General features: G+C 32.9%; 2 protein-coding genes across 10 annotated transcripts; one reads left to right on the top strand and one right to left on the bottom strand.

Moving 5' to 3' along the window:
* Positions 1–788: 788 nt before the first annotated feature.
* pod1 (coronin) lies at positions 789–15,409 on the bottom strand. 8 transcript variants are annotated; one of them, XM_076395012.1, is made up of 24 exons: positions 14,922–15,406; positions 14,408–14,618; positions 14,195–14,352; positions 13,890–14,126; positions 13,674–13,828; positions 13,162–13,274; positions 12,900–13,107; positions 12,692–12,836; positions 12,446–12,637; positions 10,711–10,878; positions 10,376–10,503; positions 9,013–9,146; positions 8,779–8,950; positions 8,595–8,720; positions 7,668–7,765; positions 7,493–7,606; positions 7,361–7,435; positions 7,059–7,304; positions 6,811–7,005; positions 5,164–5,378; positions 4,858–5,103; positions 4,703–4,799; positions 2,126–2,271; positions 789–2,055 (listed from the first exon to the last, which is right to left on the bottom strand). In XM_076395012.1, exons 2-24 carry the CDS (start codon positions 14,592–14,594, stop codon positions 1,963–1,965), a joined length of 3,648 nt encoding a protein of 1,215 aa, XP_076251127.1. In that variant the 5' UTR covers positions 14,595–14,618; positions 14,922–15,406; the 3' UTR covers positions 789–1,962. The 8 variants fall into 8 exon arrangements, with proteins under 8 accessions (XP_076251127.1, XP_076251131.1, XP_076251128.1 ...); XM_076395016.1 differs by having other exon boundaries at positions 789–2,042; XM_076395013.1 differs by having other exon boundaries at positions 14,408–14,669; positions 14,922–15,079.
* On the top strand, positions 15,099–19,018 carry LOC143190606 (dnaJ homolog l(2)tid, mitochondrial). Of its 2 annotated transcripts, none has more exons than XM_076395021.1 (10): positions 15,099–15,155; positions 15,456–15,693; positions 15,888–16,087; positions 16,147–16,259; positions 16,316–16,451; positions 16,501–16,642; positions 16,697–16,855; positions 16,911–17,104; positions 17,168–17,381; positions 18,593–19,018. In XM_076395021.1, the coding sequence occupies exons 2-10, from the start codon at positions 15,537–15,539 to the stop codon at positions 18,826–18,828; spliced, it is 1,551 nt and encodes a 516-aa protein (XP_076251136.1). In that variant the 5' UTR covers positions 15,099–15,155; positions 15,456–15,536; the 3' UTR covers positions 18,829–19,018. The 2 variants fall into 2 exon arrangements, with proteins under 2 accessions (XP_076251136.1, XP_076251137.1); XM_076395022.1 differs by lacking the exon at positions 18,593–19,018 and adding an exon at positions 18,081–18,325.
* Positions 19,019–20,335: the final 1,317 nt, after the last annotated feature.

Raw genomic sequence — 20,335 nt, 5'->3', positions numbered from 1 at the left:
TTTGAGGCTACCTTACTAATATACCTAATTTTCGCATTTCTCGACTTATTTTTGACTGTATGTCAGCTAGACCAGGCTAATATATACACGTTATAAACAAGTGTCGCACAAATATCATCTCTATAATTATAAAGATAATTTTTTGCTTAGTGAGCAACGAAGCCGCTATGGTGAACCAATTTCCAACTAAACTAATTTCATTTCAAGCATTTTATTAGCTCCAGTTGAAGAGCTTCTGATCAATATTGCTGTTTTCGAATACAATTTTTAAACTGTCCAGCGTTTTAATATGTTTTCACAAGTATTTGGACCTCGACAGTGCATATATTTAAATCAGAGAAAGTAATAAATGTGGAAAATAAAGTATAAGAATTTTTTCCAATTTTGAAAATGCTTTGTTATGTTAAAAAGAGCTCGTATTTAATGACTTAACTATAATTTAAAAACTATTTCTGTAAATAAAAAAATAATTAATTGATATGGCTGAAATATTAATGGCTTTTTTTAAAACAAATTGGTGATTGGGATAAATATTGTTGAAAAAATAGTCAAAAATGTAAATATTTTATTAAACTTCGTTCACTTTACTTCAAATTTTATAGATTTACCTTTTACCTGCATATCTGATTTTTTTTTGATAGGTTTAAGATTATAAAAAAGGGTTAGATGCCGAAAATTTTTATTTTTTGAATATAAAAAATGTTAAGAAATTGTTTTATCAACTTTCAAAAAAATTAACTGATGAAATGACATCAGACATTTAAGGAAAATTATAAATAAAACTATACTTTTAATATAGTTGTGTTTATTTTGTATGAAACTACGCTACAGAAAACACTAATATATCAATAAATATAAAAATCAATACACTGATAAAAATATAAGGATACAAAACAAGTACAAAATAAGGGACAGTTTGTTATACATATATAGTATATAGCGTTTATATAAATAAGACGTACCAAAATACCGCTTATCGTCGAAATTACGTTTCTCTGAGTATTTGAGCTTATATTTAGAGCAAATCGGTTCCGTGTGAATAACACAAAAATATCAGAAAACTGGAAAAAAAATGTTTTCTTTCCCTCAAAATGCAAAAAAGTTGGAACTGTATTATAAAGAAACATACAAAAATCTACAAGGCAACGAAAGGGCTTTGACCGAAAAAAATTAAAATAAATCTACTTTGGCACACCTACCATGGAATGTGGATACGGGAGGGTAGGGGCTATAACTCGATTCGATCACTTTAGAATCGGAGATGGCAGTGACCACAATTTCATTATTTAGAAGTTGAAACGTTTAAGACCACGAAACATTAAAAGAGCGATCCGAAATAAAAAGTCAACAAACAAAATTAAAAAAATATAAAAACACTACTGACTAGATGATACGAGTAGAAATATGGATACATATACATATGGATAATTCCGCTAATTTCATATTAAATTATATGAATTTATACACGGGTTGAGTCTGATTTCGTTTTTTTCACCGTTTGGAAAATCGTTTCGAACTGAAACGGGAGTGACGGCGGGTTTCGTGACGCCACCAATCCGGAATCAGCACGAACGAAAAAATAATTTGGAAAAGAATACGGATTTTCTAATTGTCTGTGTATTATTAAACCCGATCAGTTTCAACGATAGATAAAATTATACCTAAATAGCATTATTGCCGTGTTTGTCATGAATACACTGTAGTTTTTTTTTTCGGTTCAACAACCGATATGAACTCTCTGCTGCTAAACACCCAGTATAAAATTAGAAAATTAAAAAATATAAAGCCGTGTGTCTATGTGTTTTATAATAGTTTTTTTTTCTATCTACACCGACGTCTCATGTTCGGGGATCAGGCTTAAGGGATAACGGGTAGGGGAAGTAAAATACACGGGGCGCGTGTAACGGCGGAGGAGAAAAATAAAATAAAAAAAAAACAGGACGAACGGAAAGGGTCCGTTCTTCATTCGATCCATTCCTTTTCGTCCACACCTTCCATATCGTCCTGTTCCAGTTTCAGATTAACTTCTAGCCGGCTGCTTACTGATTTTTGAATCTTGTAATTAATTGCTTACTTGTATAATATCGTAATCACTCGGTCAACGAAGCGATTGTCGCACACTTACCTCGTCCTGTTTGTTTTTGGTCTGGCCGGAGACGTCTGCATTCCACCCCAGGCGGTTGTAAGGCTTGGACACGCCGATGAACGGACTGGACGCTGATTTATTGATGGTCCTGTTCTCTTGGTTGGTTTGTGGCTGATTATCGGATACTAAAAATATTAACTTAATAGTCATGCGTTTTAATAACAAAGCCAAGTCAAGTCAAGAGTAAAAAAGCAAAACAATAATGAAGAATATTTTGGTAATATTGAAAGATGTTGAATAATGCTACATTTAGAATAAAAGAACAAGTTTTGATACCACCATTTTAGTTCAAACAATTTTCTCGAGCCTCCTTTCGAATTTGGAATTATCATTTTACGCTTCGGTGTGCTTGACGTTATTTTTGTTTAGTGTGTTAAATTTTAAATCGCGCAGTTAACTCAATGAATCGTTAATTTTATTTAAGGTGAAAACAGGTCTTAGTTTAAGTACTCAGTCAGTGGTGGCTTCTGATAAAAATTTTAAGGTGTTTTTTTCTTTTTTTTATAGATCAAGTACATCTTTTCTGTTCGCAAATTTGGAAGTCACTTATTTTTTGTCTTTGTCATTAAAATGGTCTATTTCGAAGATAAAATTTCTTATGAAATGTGATCTTTCCATGCAATATATAGCATGGAAAGAGCTGTTAAAAGATCTCGACAGTCATTGAATTTATGAGAAACGTTTTGATGCGATTTAGTGTTGAGAAACATCTTTTGGACACTTGATGTTGCCATAATTATAATAATTTTCTGTACTTCTTCAACGTGTCGCCTAGATTGTTTGGTATTAAAAAATTTAAAAGAGGTACTGCACTATTTAATGTTCTGCAATCATTTCTTGAAAAATAACTGACAGTTCAGGTCGTAATCGTTCTTTACCAAGTGTGTGATAAAAGGAACATACGGAAGTGAGTTCATCCTCAGTAAATTTACCGCAACACTCTCCAAGTATTCCGAAGAGAAAAGTGATGCAACTACTAGGTTCTCTTTAGAATGAAATCGATATTTTGCATTATTTTTATAACATGACATACCTGTAAAGCAGAAATTCGGTGATCAAATTTACTGTTGCCGGGACGGTTGCGTTTATTTTCTGGTGGGTCAAAACTTATTATATCTGATGCTTCACTAATGATATTATCAATATTATTCTTAACTTGAATAATACTGCGTTTAAAATTATTGATAGCGTCTCTTATTCCAGTAGGTTCGATTTTTCTTTGCTGAAGTTGGTTAAAAAGGATATCTACGTCTATAACTTCAAGCATTACCTGTAACAGATCCTTCCGTATTTCTTTGGAGGTGTCTTTAAATACTGAAGCATTGTTTAGTAGATCACTTAGTGTATCTACTTTAGCCGAAACATGTCCACGAAATATGCCGTGGTTCTGGGAAGTATCGCTCTCATCATGTCCCCGAGGAGCCAATTCAAACGCCCCACAAAATTTAATGCAATTTATAATATTTGATAAAACATACCTATTTTTTGACACATTTTCATTATGTATCTGTATATTTATCCAATATGAAGAATCTAATTGAGCCATAGCATTTAGTTGACCTTAGTCATGCATGCAAAAATTCCTTACAATTATGAAGATGGATTTTAGTATTTACATGTCCTTTTATTTTCAAACTTAAATGCTTTAGATCGGTGACCCCTATTTCTGTTCAAGATTTATCGCCACCAAAAAGTAAGTAGTACAACAGTACAACGTACTTTTTGTTACATCCATAAATCCATTCATTTTTTATATAAATGTCTCCATTAAATTTACGGGTGTAACTTTTCCATCTACGTGCGCCAGATTTCTCAATAATATTATCTGGTAATGGTCTACCTTTTTCATTAAGTTTCAACTTTTCTTCCTAAGAATATTAAAAAAAGTCTCCACATTAATTAAATTAAAAACCACTTCCATAGTCATAGTTATTAATATTGTTATTATTAACTGACCGAAAGTGGTGTAAAATTCCGATACAAATAATCAAAATCACATGGACTAAATGCAATGAAATCTCCACTTAAATATCAGCCTTATTTTAGACCGTTTGGACCGATAAAATAGCTATAGCGTGAGTCGGTTGCCTACCGATGGTTGGTTATTCCATTGGTCCATATTATTTCCTGGATCGCATTTCCATTGCAGTTTTTTATCATTTATTACAAGAAAGCGCGAATGCTAAGTGGGAGTTGTTTTTTTGGCCAGTAATAGAAAATATTTAGTATTTTGGTGAGATTACATAATTATTTTTGGGAGTTTCTTTTGCTTTTGGAGTTTTTTTTGGAGCTCTGCAGCACTGCAGAGTTTATGTACCAGCCGCCACTATGTACAGTTCTTAAGTAAAAGTAACACATGGGTTTCTAACATGTACTCAAAATTATTTGCGTCATTACGAATTATTTTTACTCTTTAAACATTGGATTGTTATTCAAAAACATTTACTTGTTTCAATTTTGCAAATAAATATGGTTTTTAATGTTAACTGCTTAATATTATAATATTGTACAGTTTATGCAATTTTAATGGTTGTGAAAATATCCATGTGTACTTACAAGATTCCATTCCCTCTGGTTTTAAGCTTATTCTCTCTGGATTTCGGTCCTTCCCATCAAACCATTCTTCGCTGCTACATACTGGTCGCCACGTTACCTGTAATCGAAAACAGTAACCGTCAGTCAGTCTTTTTGAAAAATGATCAGCTTCATACCCTAGTAGGAGGAAATAGGTCGTCCTGGAACAATTCTATTTTGATCCTAGGTACGGTGAAGCTCAACGGTTCGATTGAATTGTTGGTTAGCCTGTAAGCCTTGGCAAACTCCACGTTCTGGACCTCGCATGTGTTTTTCGACAAGAACGACAGGCCCTGATGTAGTGAATTGCACCTGTGATGACTGAGAGGGCAGATGTACGGATGTTCTTCGGTGATCTCAAAGGCATAGATGGTCAAGTCACCCTGAAACAAATCGGCCGTGTTGAGGAAGTTATGTGAAAGCAGCAGCTTAATAGTGCCTACTTTGCCGGTTAGGAACAAGGTCGAACTGTCCTCATCGTAGAATGGTATCAAAATTGCCGGGGACACATCTAAACCAACTGTATTGAGAGAGCTGCTTAAATCGTTTGCTTTGTAGATGGTGATCTGTCTTTCCGATACTTTATCGAAGCCCATAGTCACCAAATAATTGCCATCGAGCGCCCATACTATACGGGCACCACGGTTTCCTTCAGGACCTGTTCGGAAAAATAAATGAATATTTTACAAAATCCTAATTTTATGATAGCGCTATATAATAACACAGACGTATAGGCAGCTACAGTTAATCAAGTTAATTCGCTAAAGATTCCGATAATCGGCATTACATTTTTAAAATTTTTACGCAAATTAACCTTAATCATTAAAAACCAACCATCCAAAACTTATACCACTTTTAAACTAGGTCAAAAGTAAATGAATAAAATGATTATAGTATTGATATATATGTAGTATGAAAAAACGGTATGATTTATTACTCATGATCATAATTTTGTATTAGGCGCATATTCTTCATTAACAATACTATGTTAAAACTGTAGACAGCAATGACTGCTTAGACCATAAAATATCTGCCTATAGAAAAAAGACATTCTACTGTGCCAATAGAGTGAATTGCAATATTATCCTTCATAAAATGAATTATTAAAAGTGGAGTGGCAGTATACATCAAAGATATTTTGGCCTCGAGTCCAACCATGTTCTGGGCTGCGTTTTTTTTATAGATTTGTGGCCTTCTCGTATTGAATAAAAGCAGTAAAAAATTACCCCCTCTTCATTACTGTTGCTTTTGCTAAAACTAACATATTTTTCACTTGCTTCTCTTTTTGTTTAGAGCTTATTTATCAGCTTCTTAATTATTGAGACATTGCTACCATCATATTTTACAGTCAAAATAATTGAAATATTGAGTGAATGACAGTGGCTAACTGACATTCCCCATCTTCTATAAACCATTTTTTATCTTACTTAAAATTAGCACTGGGAACTACTAAAAATAGTAATTACTATTTCAGTCAAATGCACACTTTATTATCACTGCACATACACATTATTATTGATAAAAAACGGAGATGAACGAATTTCTTTCTATACTAATTTTTAAAGAGGAAAAGACGGAAAAAATTGATTCTGTGCTGTACATGTAATATAATAATATAAAGTAACAATGACATAATGTAATAAAAGTAATTCCTTTATTTCTATTTCATTCCAACATGTGCCTACTCATTTTTTTAACCGTGCCAAGTAAGAGCGAGATCGTACATATTTCTTTTCAAACTTTCTTTGGAAAAGAAAAGAAAAGAGATAATTGCTATAATTTATTAGCTTCAAAATAATAGTTCCATTTTGAAGAATGTAAAATTATTTTTATATATTATATAATTGAATTGATTGTAATGAGTGTATCGTATCTTCTCAATCAATCTTTGTTAACCATCGCATCCTTTTTAAATACAATAATAATTTGATTTATGGTTAATAAGGAATATTTTATTATTAAGGTTATTATTAATCGTTGAGACTTAGAAAATCGAAAAAGTTTATAAAAAAAGACCCAATAGTTGAAAAATAGAGGTAAAGAAATAATGCTCATTTTTGTATAGAGGAATAAGTAAAGCATTAGCTTACCTTTTCCTTCTCTTATGGGAACATCACTTTTTCTAGGATTGTACACTCTTATTTTCCCATCTTTGCACACGGTGGCACATTGGTGTCCATAGGGAGACCAGGAGAAGCTGAATATTTGGTCTGTGTGACCTTTAAGAATAATCTTGTCTGTTAAGGTGTCCAGGTCCCAAATTTTTATCGTCATATCGTAAGAACCTATAACAAAAAAAAAGCAGAAAGATGATGAAACAACCAATTTGATAATTTACCTGTTGCTAGAGTATTACTAGCAGTTGGATGGAATTTTATGAAGTATATCTTATCACCATGCGCATTGAACTCCTTTTCGGGTTCATTCGTAGGCTCGGTCAGACCTCCCTCAGGGATTCGCCACAGCTTTACCACGCCATCATCACAAGCTACCGCTAGTCGATGGTTATCAAACGGATCCCAGGAGAAGTCCATTATATTATTGCCCTGTACCAGAGTTGGAATCACTCCATCTGGCAGTTTTCCTGTGAGCAAACCAATTTAAATGAAGAGTAACTTCAGATAATGAGCTTAACCTTACCGGTCTTGTTTAATTCGAAGATGGCGATTTTACCTCCTGGTCCGCTCAGTGGTACAGCCACCCTCTCCGGATTAGCTGAAACGTACGAAATATTTTATATATTTTGGTGATAACAAATGCAACAAATATTACCATGGAACCCGTCACATTCTCCTGGGATCTGTCGACTGAGGTTTCTAATATTCTCGATGTGGAAGTTTTTATGAGCTGTGGTACCCTTCAAGTGTCTGAACTTCGATACTCGTCCTAAAACATAGAAACGTTATTAATTCGCCCTAATTGGACTAGTGCCCTGTTAAAATCTTACCGAACACCGTTGAAGTTCTTTTTGGTGCGCCGACAGAATCGTTTTTCTTCAACGCTTGAGGATCGAGGGATTGTTGCTTCGACATCGGTACGCTTTTTCTGGAAAACAAGAGGAAACATCATGTGTACCATAGGCGGTATAGTTTCATTTTTTGATGTTAGGGTATTTTAGAAATTTTAAAAACATAAATACGTACGACTGATGAAAGAACCGGACACAAATTAAAGCACTTGTTCTCTATTCCTTTCTATTTTAAAACTAAATTCAAATAAAATATCTTTAAATACTGTTAAACAGATTAAAGATTCTATGAGCGCCAGAATCTTTTATAAAGATTCCTTTATAACAACTGATATCCTTATAGGAGTATACATAATTGACCTCTAACCCCCTGTCCAGGGACTTTTAAAATATATTAAGGTGTAATTGTACTTGCTTCACTTAATAATATCTCAGGTTACATGTTACTTGGGTAATTACTTGAAGCAGCAATTTTCTAAACAGCCAGTGTCGAAAGTTCTGCTTACTTGAATTCCTTGCCTGAACATAGTTTAGCTGTAGGTAAAAAGTGACAGGGTTGGCAATTTTCGAAAACTGTCTGCTTATTTGGGCTTCAAATAGTCATCTAAGTTATATATTCAGATTCAGATCTTATAAAATAATGATATTACAATTACAAATTAATATACTTAAAGGTGCCTGCTACAATTCAGTTAAATAAATGAATTATGATATAAGGGTGTCCCTTAAACCATTACAATTAAGTACCAAAGATATTAAACCTTTAAAATTTTATGGTTTTTTTTATGATTTTATAATGTGTATAATTTTTTTTTTAAATATCGAGAAATATCTTCGACTTTGTTAATTATAACGACAAAACATCATTTCGTTTTTTGTATAGCTGAAATTGTTATCTAAACATACCTGTTATCATCCTTCATCAAATCTTCATTCTTTTGGCCTTTCAATGAATCTTTTCTCCTCAGCAAGATCGGGGAAGAAGTACTTTTTTCAACAATAGTTTGTGGTTGATCTTGAACAGACTGTGACCTGTATGTGGATGAATATTGTAAGACTTTCCTTGCAATTTTACTAGCAGAGGTATTACCTTTCATACATTTTTCTTCGTTCTGCGATGCTGTTCCTTTGTAGTGAGTTGCGCTCGAAAGTTCCTTGATCTGTGGTTTCGAAATTGTCTTCCGTTTCTGTTTCCTTGGAACCGGTTCTAGTTTCGAATAATTTCCTGCGTTCTGCTGTACTGGGCGTCTTTGGAATATACCCTGCAATGTTCATAATATATCCCTCTTCTATTACGGATACAACGAAATGCCACCTAACCTACCTGAATCGCAAGACGTTTCTTCTTCACCGCTGGATCCCGATTTGCTGTTTTCATTTTCTTGCTTTAAGGGTGTGGGTTCAATATCACTTGTCGGTGATTTTTCTTTTTCTTGTTCAGGAGTGACTGCTGTTTCACTGCGATAGATATATGAAGCAAATAGCTTTTTATTACATAGTTTAAATAAACTTTCTATAATATTAGAAATAAAAAAACTGAGATTGGGGATTTATTCAGAAGTGATCAGAAAAAACTATAAGATGGACAGGAAAAATACAAAAAATGAAAAAAATCAGGAATAGAAAGGCGTGGGGGATAGTGTGTCAACAGGGATTTAGAAAGCTTCTTTAAAAGCGGGGATACCTTTAAAAAAGTAACCCAATTAAAGTAAATTGTGTTTTATTGTCGTTCCAATTATATATTTATTTTGTTTAAAGAATTTTGTTTAATTAATGTATTTCTGCTTACAGATATACTGTATAATATAAACGATAAGATACTGTAAAAATATATTGTAACTGAACATCAATTAGTTCTGATGTTTAATAACTGCGACGAAATGATAACATGAAACAATGCACTTTATAATTATGAATTCCTAGAGCGTAGCAAATATACTCGAACAATACGTAAAAATTAATAAAAGCATATACCACATTCTGTCGAAATTAATAGTTTACTAGAAACTAGCTAAAAAGTAGACATCATTGGTAGTCCGAAAATATGTTACTTCACAATAATGTGTAGGGTAATAATGTATTTTACTCCATTTTTAATCTCTACTGCAACGCGTAATGGGATTATGTGCCAAAACTCAAGGATATTCAAAATAACATACTAATTAATAATGATAAATAACGTTTAATGGAAAATAGAAATACTTTGAAAAAAGGTATCTGATAGTTTACCAAATGTAAAAAAATTATGTATCTGTCAATATACCAGTAACTTCCACTGAGAGATTTTCGGAAATTAAATTGAAGGGTAGAGAAAAGTTTCAATTTTGATATGAAATGAATTTTTCAACACAAAATTGTTAACGTGAGAAGTTAGCGTATTTTGAGAATTTGATATATAATTGTTGATAATTTACATGTCAAAAAAACTGATAATAACACGGCGCAGAACATTTTCCTTTATATGTTTGTACAATGTGGATGAAAGCAGACATTTCTTCATAGGATTATAATTTATTATACACCTTTGTCTAACAATTTAGTGAATAAGTAATTAAGTAATTATGAAGAATAGGTAAAAAAATATTATCATATTCGATCATGATGATTATACACAAACGTCAAACATGCGAATTGCCTTCTCTATATTGATATGGGTATATTTATAAAATTAGTGGTTAAATATTTACCCGCTACGCGCTGACACTCCATTGCCTGAACCTGCTCCAGGTACTGGTGGCACACAGAACACTTTACTGAAGGTGTTTTCGGTATCGTTTAGGTTTGGAGGCGTAAAAGGTTTGGGTCCTAATCTAGGCTATAAAAAACACATCCGTGAGCTTAAAGATCCAAGAAATATCGATGTACAACTGTACGCAAACAACGGTGCTAGCATTTCTATGTTTAACGAAAAGTTATTGTTTCAAAGGAAGTAAAACAAATGGTAACTAAAAATTAAAAATAAAAACCAACAAAGCAAAAAAAAACGAAAATCAACAACACCAACTCCATCTATGTGGTTAACCTTATATCCGCTGGGACTGACGGAAGATACCACCGGGGCGCAACTGTTAGTTCGGGGCCTGGCCACCGGCTTAGGGGCGGTGACACCGTCTTCCATTGGTTCGCACACCGAACTGGTACGGGACGTTCTGGGAAGGGGTTTGGGAGGCACCACATTTGATGAAGGCACCTTGACAAGGTACATTTTTTAATTGTTTATATACATTTACATTTCGAAGCTGACTTAAGCATGACACACAAGCTCGTAAACACAAACAAAAATGTATTTATTTTCCATCATGTTTTTAGTATTTAGTATTTGAGACCTTTTACTTTTCCTTTTTTGTTTAAAAACACAAACTAACTCTAAATTTACGTATAAATTAACATTGAGTCAACGTCGAAATCAACTTTGTAAAGTCCTGTAACATATATCACGTAGGATACAATCCTAACATTTTTTTTTCAATTCAAAACATGGTGTGGTTTCATTACATTTCATATTTGTAACTGTATCAAATTTGATTGCGTATATTTAATCATTTCCGATTTATACGACGTATTTCGAAAGAAAACTAGAATTTATTTAAACAAAGCAAGCCGTTTACGGAAATAATGTTTATCATTTATTAGGTAATACAATTTGGGAGTTTATTTCTCAAAAATAATATTTAATAATTTTCATATTTAATCCGATAGCTTCTCGCGTCGCCATCATTCCCATGGCAACTTTAGGAGAATGAACACTTGCGTTTCGGATTCGTTGCACTCCAGTAACGACAGTACTGCTTATGTACGGGCCCATTAAAATTAAAATGAGCTTCACCAGAATGTAACACCGTTGGTAAACGTTGAAAAATGCTGGATTACCTAGTTTACGATATCAAGTTTGTGAAGCAAACCCAGGGATGCTGTCTTAAAAACCCATACATATTTAAAGCACATTTTGCGAATTAAAACACATACTTAAATAGATTGATTAACACCTTCCATATTTTTTATATTCATTCTGATATTAGGCCGATGGTATTTTGGATTTTCCATAGTTGTACTAGCCTTTTCAAACTTTCTGACCAATTTTCAAATGAAAGCAATACTCCTCTACGGTTCACTGTCGCCGAAACACTGCCTTTGTGCAAGTCTTGTACGCAGATCTCATGATCCGATCCCAAGAGGTCTTTTCTTATCCCAATAGCCAATTCCTCTGTTTGGATTCGTTGCGTTTACGCAATACACAAAACAACCATTCTTTTGTAACACCCCGTATTACCTAGTCAGTGATGATTCATCACTATTTATGTCAAATTCTACAATCTTCATCGCTGTGTCGTCTTTTGTTTCTCGATTATAGCCATAAATAAAATTAGAAACTTTTTATATTTAAGCATTAAATGACAAAAATTAAATTCTGGGACTATATGATTTTATATTCAAGCATTAAATGACAAAAAAAAACAAAGACAGCGGGTACTTTGTAAAACTGTTAATAAAGCTGCTTAATGAAAAATGGAAACTGCCTTCCCGCCAGTCATGTAATATTAATACAACAGTTATTATATAAAAATGCTATTTTGCATCTGTTATCTGTAAAAATAGCAATTAATTCCTGATTAGAGAAGTTTTCTATTGGCTATAGAGATGTTGATTACCATTAGGCCATTAGTGCCAAAGTTTTTAACATTTGTATTGTTCAAACGAAAAATTGATAATTTGGATCCATCCATAACAAAAGAAAAATTGTATATCTATATACTCACCTTTTCTTCATCTTCTGAAACATTCTTCTTTTCGCTTGTATCGGCGCTATCTTTATCCTTTTCTAGCTCTTTAACGATGTTACGTACGGGATGAACCGGCGGTACTGCAGCGCTTTCAACAACTTTCGGTTTCCTTTCCGATTTCTCTTTTTCAAAGGCCTCCTTTAAATCGGATAAGTTGCCTCGGTGCACCTATAACAAAAAAGAAAAGTAACCGCTTGTTGTTTTCGGTCGCGAGTATCTTACGACGATAGGATCTTCGCCTTTAGGTCTCTTCGCTGGGTCTAAACTAATTTTTGTCAGAGCAACATTAGCACCTTGCTGCCACTGATCGGCTGTCAGCCCCGTTTCATATCCGGGCGTGTCGGGAAAAATATCTGCATGGAAATCCCTGAAGAATATCGACGGGAAATGAATCAATTATTGAATCAAGTTCGCTACGCGTCTGAGCTACCTATATGTTTTCCTCGGCACTTGATAAGTTACCGGAATCACACTACTGCTGGTTAATTGCATAATCCTATTGACTTCGCCTTGCATAACGTTTAAAGCCCGTTTCGGTACTAGACAAACACCTTTCGTCTGCTCGCCCGAATGTCTGATGCCTTCAATGAGGTAAGGCTCTTTGTCGGTGACTTCCATATATCCTATGGTTGTGTCCCCTGAAAAACCGATCGTAGTCAATGGAAACGGACACCTGATGGCTCACAACCAACCTTTGCCCGCCAAAAACAACATGCCCGTGTCGGCGTCATAAAGAGGCATTAAAATACCGGTGGAACAATCAAGTTCTAAAGTTTTCTCTGTCTCCTGGAAGTTCCTCAAATCTCTAAAAGCGTCGTCGGGAGTTTTAGTCAATTTAATTGATTTTTAACCGCAACATCATATCCATTATAAACGCATATATGTCTAATTTTAATGATATATAGGATCACACAATGAGCAATATATAGCGATAATTACGCACTTAATATTTTTATTTATATATTTTCAGATAAAAATTGGTTAAAATTATAACTGAATCATAATTTAAGAATAATGTTATTCTTCTCAGGATTAATTTTTGACATATTTTATAGATAATGACTTATAATTTATCTGATAAGGTTGTAATATGTAATATAAAATTTAACCAATAAAATTTATTTAATAAGAGTAGCAAATAATTATTTCTTTAAATAAGCAAATATATCTAGCTACAGTACTTAGTTTAGATCTAGGTACTTGCCTGATGATTATTTGACGTAATCTTTGTGCATCGAAACCAGTAGTTAAAATTTTATCTTGGTCACCAAGCCATACCACTCTGGAATCTTTGATACTCTGGTGGCTGTTGGCTTGTTTTACACATGGATTTTCAGATCTTGGATCAATAATTCTAACCTAAATTAAATTTATATATTGTTATATATTATTGGGACAAAATTATTTAAATGAAGCTTACTTGTTTATCTTTACATGAGGTAGCTAATAAAGTTCCATCTCTTTTCCAACTGACACTTTGTATCACATCATCATGATCACTATTGGAAAATAATTCCTTTTCCGACATCAAGTCCCATAATGTTAGTGTTGTATATGATGAAGAATGTAACAGAAAATCAGCTGTTGGATGGAAACCTACTGTTTCAACTCGACGTTGTTTATGGGAAAAAACACATTCAGCATTACTAAGTGATTCCTGCATAATTTTGTTATAAGCATAAACAATATACATTTCTACTACATAAATCTAGGTTTAACACTTACAACTAAGCCTTCTGGAGGAATATGCCAAATTTTAACTAAACAATCTTGTGACCCTGTTGCCAAAAGTCCATCATGAAAAGGAGAGAAGTCTAGATCAGTAACTGTGTCAGAATGTGCATGTAAAAGTGGCATAAGCTTGCTTTTCCTCCCACAATCATCTAGAAAAATTAAATTGTCCAAGGATCATTATAAGCAATATTGCTGAAATTATACCTATAGGTAAAACGGCTAAGCTGGAACCTGCATGGTCCCAATTAAATGCCATAAATTTAGCTGAAGCAGCAATATTATTCCCGTAGGTTTGATAGGAGCCTACGCTAATGTCCCTCACATACGTTTCAGGTTTAGGGACAACAGGTGCCGCATTTTTGTATTTTGAAGCTTTAAATCGCCAAGCCATTGTTAATTATCAAAAAGCTTTGTTCTAAAATCGAATAACAAGTAGCTTCATTTAACACAATCAAAACATACGCTCCTAAAATTATAATTATCTAATAACTGTTTCATTAAAAAAACATTTATTAACTGTACTTTCAGTTGATAAAAAACATATGAAGTAATTATACAGTTTCTTTTAAAAAATAAAACTTTTGAAACACTATAACAACTCCGTTAGTAATATGTAAATTTGGCTACCAACTCAAACCGGAAAAAACATATTCACACCCCTATTGGACTAACAATAACCATTAGTTTTAAAGGGATTTTTACCTATTTATTCACTTACCTTTACTTAGTATTTTATTCCTATTATCTAAAAAAATTAATAACTGTGCGTATACCACAAAAGTTCGTGCATTTAAACCAAATATTTTTAAAAAACGCCCAAAAATCCACCCTCCGAACTACCGACACTGTGACAAGGAAACAATGACAACTGTATGTATACAAAAGTGAGATCACCGTTCAATACAAACCAGTAAGACAAGGATAACATATTATTAATCATCAAATAGATTCGGTATGATTTTAAATATAAAGTCTAAATTGTGGTTAACTAGGCAAATCGTAACTCTGTAGTTTAAACAAATAGAATTTTACATAAATAGCTTATAAAATATTTTTTCCCAGCAATTTTCTAGATTTTCTAGACTCTATTACTTCATAATTTTTGTTTTTATACATAACAATCAATTAAATGTGTGTATCCAGTATATTTTGTTTTTTTACTCTGATACCATTCTGATACATAATTATTATATTTTTAAAACTAACAAGAATATTTGTATCAATTCCCTCTTCTTATAGAATATTTTTTTAGGCTTGGCGACAGTGATTGTCATCGAACAAGTTAACCTTTGAATTTCTCCAATTCCTTTCTGTCAATACATTAGCTAAGAGAATGGCGAGTTGCCGAAGCCTTTTCGGTATACTAAGTACTAGACAAATTTGCGTGTTTGTCAGTCCTCAAATTAGTAACAATGCTAGGTACTTTCATAAATGCTTGCAGTGTAATAATGGGAAATTGTTCTCAGTGGATGTCAATCGTTTATACAACGGTAAGTTACATCATTTATAATGTTTTTCATGATAACTAAATTGAACTACGCAATTTTTAATAGTACATATACCCACTTTTTTAATTTCCATATACTCATTATTAAAGTTATTGTTTAATCTCTTTCAATTCTTGTGAAACTTGTTCATAACCTTATACTTGGAAATTTGTTGTAACTGTGTTATTTATTTGTAGATTCACTTAGGACCTTGCATACATCAAACTTTTTAAATGCTAAGAGAGATTATTATGAAGTGCTAGGAGTTGGTCGTAATGCATCTCCTGCAGAAATAAAAAAAGCATATTATAAATTAGCAAAAAAATATCATCCTGATGTCAACAAAAATGATCCAGAGGCTCAAAAGAAATTTCAAGAAGCATCTGAAGCCTATGAGGTTATATTGTTTTTTTAATATTAAATCTGAATTAAAGATGAGTACTATATATATTGTAGATTCTTGGGGATGATGGTAAAAGAAAACAGTATGATACTTGGGGATCCACATCTGACCAAATGGGTGGTATGGGTGGTAGTACAGGAGAAGCTTATGGACCACAAGGATTTAGGTATGAAAATTATATTTATTTTGAGTGGATGTTTTAATACATAGTATCTTTATTAGTCAACATTGGCAGTATCAGTCCACTATTGATCCAGAGGAATTATTTAGAAAAATTTTTGGCCAAGCTGGTTTTGGAAAAACTCCTGGGTTTGATGATTTTGCTGATAGTAGTTATGGTTTTGGGGATGCACAAGAGGTAACTTTAATACATTTTAATTTTTTAAAGATAATATTATCTTTTATAGGTAGTGCTTAGGGTGAGTTTTAGTCAAGCTGCTCGAGGAACTAATAAAGAGGTAACTATCAATGTAGTTGATACATGCCAAAAATGCAGAGGTACCCGATGTGAACCTGGTACAAAAGCTACTAAGTGTTCATTTTGTAATGGTAAGTAGTTTATGTTTTTAATTTTCATAGTGTTTATAGTGATGTAAATTTTAGGAACTGGCATGGAAAGCATAACTACTGGTCCATTTATAATGAGATCAACTTGTCGTTATTGTCAGGGTACCAGAATGTACATTAAACATAAATGTATAGAATGTGAAGGCAAAGGTTCCAATGTACAAAGAAAGACCATTACAATTCCAGTACCAGCAGGTATTTCTAATCTGAACTTTCTAAAAGATGATATTCATTGTTTTGGTTGTATTAGGCATTGAAGATGGACAAACTGTTAGAATGTCAGTGGGAAATAAAGAACTATTTGTAACCTTCAGAGTTGATAAATCAGACTATTTCAAAAGAGATGGACCAGATGTATACACCGAGGCATACATTTCTATAGCTCAGTCTTTATTAGGTGGCAGCATTAGAATTCAGGGACTATATGAAGACCATGTTATACAGGTAAGTCCATCTACATATTTTTAGAGCCATTTTAATTATAATAAATTGGTTCTTTATACCTAGATCAAACCAGGAACCTCTTCACATACCAAGATAAGGTTAAGTGGTAAAGGAATGAAAAAGGTGAATGGGTATGGACATGGCGACCATTATGTGACACTAAAAATAAAGGCCCCTACAAAATTAAATGATAAACAAAAAGCTCTTATTCAGGCTTATGCTGAGTTAGAGGAGGACACTCCAGGACAAATATTAGGGGTTACATATAAAACCGACGGTAAGTAATTCAGAACTTATTTAACTTGTTTAATGCTGTTTTATCACTACTTATGTGTAACACATATCAGTCAATTAAAATTCGGACGGGTCGTATTTTTGACATATTATGTTCTTTAAATATTATTATTAGTTGAATTGGCTATTTTTAATTTATAAAGTTTATTATGTTTGTACTAAAGTTATTAATTATCCATCATCCTTTATAATCTAACATATGTACTTTACATAAAGTTTGATTAAATTTGTAAAATAAACGTCTAAATTATTTAATAGAATTTGTGAATGACTTAATTTGTGTTATTATGAATGCAATTTGAAGGATTCAAAGATATATTGGTTGGTTGTTATTAAATGCAGTGCAATTTTGACATGTCCAAGGGACGAATTTAAGTGAAATAATTATTCCACATACATAGAGGGATGAAATAACATCTGGGATTATACAGAAATAATCAAATCTGTGTAGCAATCAGAATATAATGTGCAATTATGACAAAAAATACGAATCGTCCGATGCGAACGCACGCTTATCTTAATTTTAAACAGTTTCTAATTACTATACAACTAAGGATAATGGTGATAAATGAGTTGTAATCAAGTCATAGCAAGCTTGGTGAATTATCAGTCCTTTCTGTCTCTGTTTTTGAGCAACATGAACCGAAGCACATGGCACAATGTAATCATTTTTATTTGGTAGGACCAGAGGAAACGAATGAGATGCCGTACTCAGGTTCTGAAACAAACGACTCGAAAGAGAAGGAGGGATTGCTGAAAAAAATTAAGAACGCTATTTTCGGTTGATCCCAACAAAAAATATCCGAGCAAAAATTGTTACTGGTCTTTTTGCGATTTGTGATATAAACTAGTACCGTTTCGTTTTAGAAATAATGTATATTTCATATTCTGTCATTGTACTAAGAAATAAATTATTTCCTATCAGAATGCGATTTTTCTGTTCATCCTGTTAAGATTCCAAAAAATTCATCCACAGTATCAGCATATGTCTGTATGGGTTTTCCGTGATTTAATTTATTTTTGTCAGTTTCCGGACAGAATTTGTTTTACCATAGTTGATATATAGAGTTTTATGGATAAAGTTAATGTTTGAGTAGTGGGTTTATTGTTAAATAGCTGTTTTATTATCATTAATATATAAAGAATTTGCAAGAAAAACAAGGATATCGGACAAAAATGGTGATTTTGTTTTAGGTAAAAAGGCAGTTTCATCTTCAGGCAGCCAAGATTTACTTGAAGCCATTAAATTAGCTATGGAAGGTAAGGACATCCAACCTTCTAGTACTGCCCAATCCGCGGCAGATAGTTTAAATAACATTGATAATACTAGGGAAAAAGTAGCGAGTAAAACGAAAGCAAAATCTACGAAGGTGAGGAAAGAGGAAGAGGAAAGTGATCTGGAAAGTGAGAAAATCAGGAACCAAAATTAATTTACACAGTAAAAGAGTCGTCTACACTTAATATTCCGTGAATAGTAAGAATAAACATTTGGCTTTCCGAGGAAACCTATATATTGTTATCTATTTTTTCATTTAGTTTTTTGTTAGTTTTTTGTTGCTGTCAGTGATTTTATGCTATATGAATTGTTTAATATTAACAATAAAAGAAACAATTTGAAAATTAGTTGTTTTATTTTGGGGTTGATTTTAGATTTTTTTGGGACACCAGCTGATATATTCAAAGAAAAGATATTCATTTTCTGGGTGGGAGGGTGCCTTGACGATTTTTTTTTCTATACAAAGTGTTTATCTTTTAATTTTTTACGTTTTGTTGGTACAAAAAAGATGATTTAAGTTTACTGTTCTATTAGCTTAAGTTAGTAATGGGAACTATCGCAAGTCTTTTCAATATCTGAACGACTGCAAAAAATACTGAATACGCAGTAAGTTTAATCTGTATTTAGTATATTTATTAATGTCAGAATTGCTTTGAAAAATTTGAAAAAATATAAGTGAATTTACTCTACTCGCAATGGAAAGAAACTCAAAGATTTACAAGGCCAATATTAGAGTACCGTTTACTAAAAATGATCGAAATGAATGGATTCGACGAAACGATGAAAAAGCTGAATTATTCGCAGAACATTTAGCTAACGTATTCTAACCGAATGAAATAGAATCTGCAATAGATATAAATCCTGCTTATCAGCCCGATGTAACCGTAAGTCTGATTTCTCCAATGGAAGTTGCCACAGTAGTTGACAACACCACTCCTGTATCTGCTCTATCCTGCCAATATCCCAACAACAAAAACTATATTTGGAATATTTGCCGACGACACAGTTATTATAGCAAAATATGTATCTCTGGTTAGGGCTGTTGATAAAGTATAAGGAGAGGTCAATGAGATCTACAAATGGACTGGAGACTGGAAAATACAGCTCAATAGCTCCAAATGTGTATAGTTAATTTTGCGTTGCGACGAAATTACAAAAACCATTTCACATATCACTTGACGTATTTAGCACAATCAGCTAAATACCTTGGTATACATCTCATGGTAGGCTAAATTGGAAATATCATATTAGACAAAAAGCAGAGTTAGTTAGTTGGAAGATACTCTCAATTTGACGTAAACTCAATTGACTGATTGAGATTGATGTATCAATCAACCATAAAGCAAATTTGGGCCTACAGGGTGCAATTATGAGGTTGCAATAAAACATAAAACCAACGCAAGTAATCCAATGCATCTCAATGCTTATCGCTACCTAAACAAATAAAATCTGCACGAAATAAGGTTGCTAAATCACAGTAACGTGGAAATATATATTGGCAACACGCAGAAAATCAGAAGATTGAGGTGAACGAAAGAAACCACACAAACTTGTTTAATGTATAAGTGCATTCTTAACTATAACTATGTAGTTTAGATTTATTTTAATTTGGGAAATACATACTGATGTATTGATCCCGTACTTGTCTTGCTTCTGTATTA

Source organism: Rhynchophorus ferrugineus, unplaced genomic scaffold (genome assembly GCF_030347505.1).
Source record: "Rhynchophorus ferrugineus isolate W39M unplaced genomic scaffold, kcgeb_rfMv2 rfM2, whole genome shotgun sequence".
NCBI classification, from domain to species: domain Eukaryota; kingdom Metazoa; phylum Arthropoda; class Insecta; order Coleoptera; family Curculionidae; genus Rhynchophorus; species Rhynchophorus ferrugineus.
The sequence above is the reverse complement of the archived record's forward strand: the minus strand, read 5'-3'. Positions and strand labels throughout refer to the sequence as shown.

What these genes read in the sequence shown, in the direction of transcription:
- LOC143190606 (XM_076395021.1), top strand. Translation starts at nt 15,537, where the DNA reads ATGGCGAGTTGCCGAAGCCTTTTCGGTATACTAAGTACTAGACAAATT. An exon ending in TATGGACCACAAGGATTTAG is followed by an intron (nt 16,260 to 16,315) that starts GTATGAAAATTA and finishes TATCTTTATTAG; the next exon opens with TCAACATTGGCAGTATCAGT. An exon ending in GGTTACATATAAAACCGACG is followed by an intron (nt 17,382 to 18,592) that starts GTAAGTAATTCA and finishes ATTTTGTTTTAG; the next exon opens with GTAAAAAGGCAGTTTCATCT.
- pod1 (XM_076395012.1), bottom strand. Translation starts at nt 14,594, where the DNA reads ATGGCTTGGCGATTTAAAGCTTCAAAATACAAAAATGCGGCACCTGTT. An exon ending in GTGCCGAGGAAAACATATAG is followed by an intron (nt 12,837 to 12,899) that starts GTAGCTCAGACG and finishes GATATTCTTCAG; the next exon opens with GGATTTCCATGCAGATATTT. An exon ending in ACCAGAGGGAATGGAATCTT is followed by an intron (nt 2,272 to 4,702) that starts GTAAGTACACAT and finishes TAATATTTTTAG; the next exon opens with TATCCGATAATCAGCCACAA.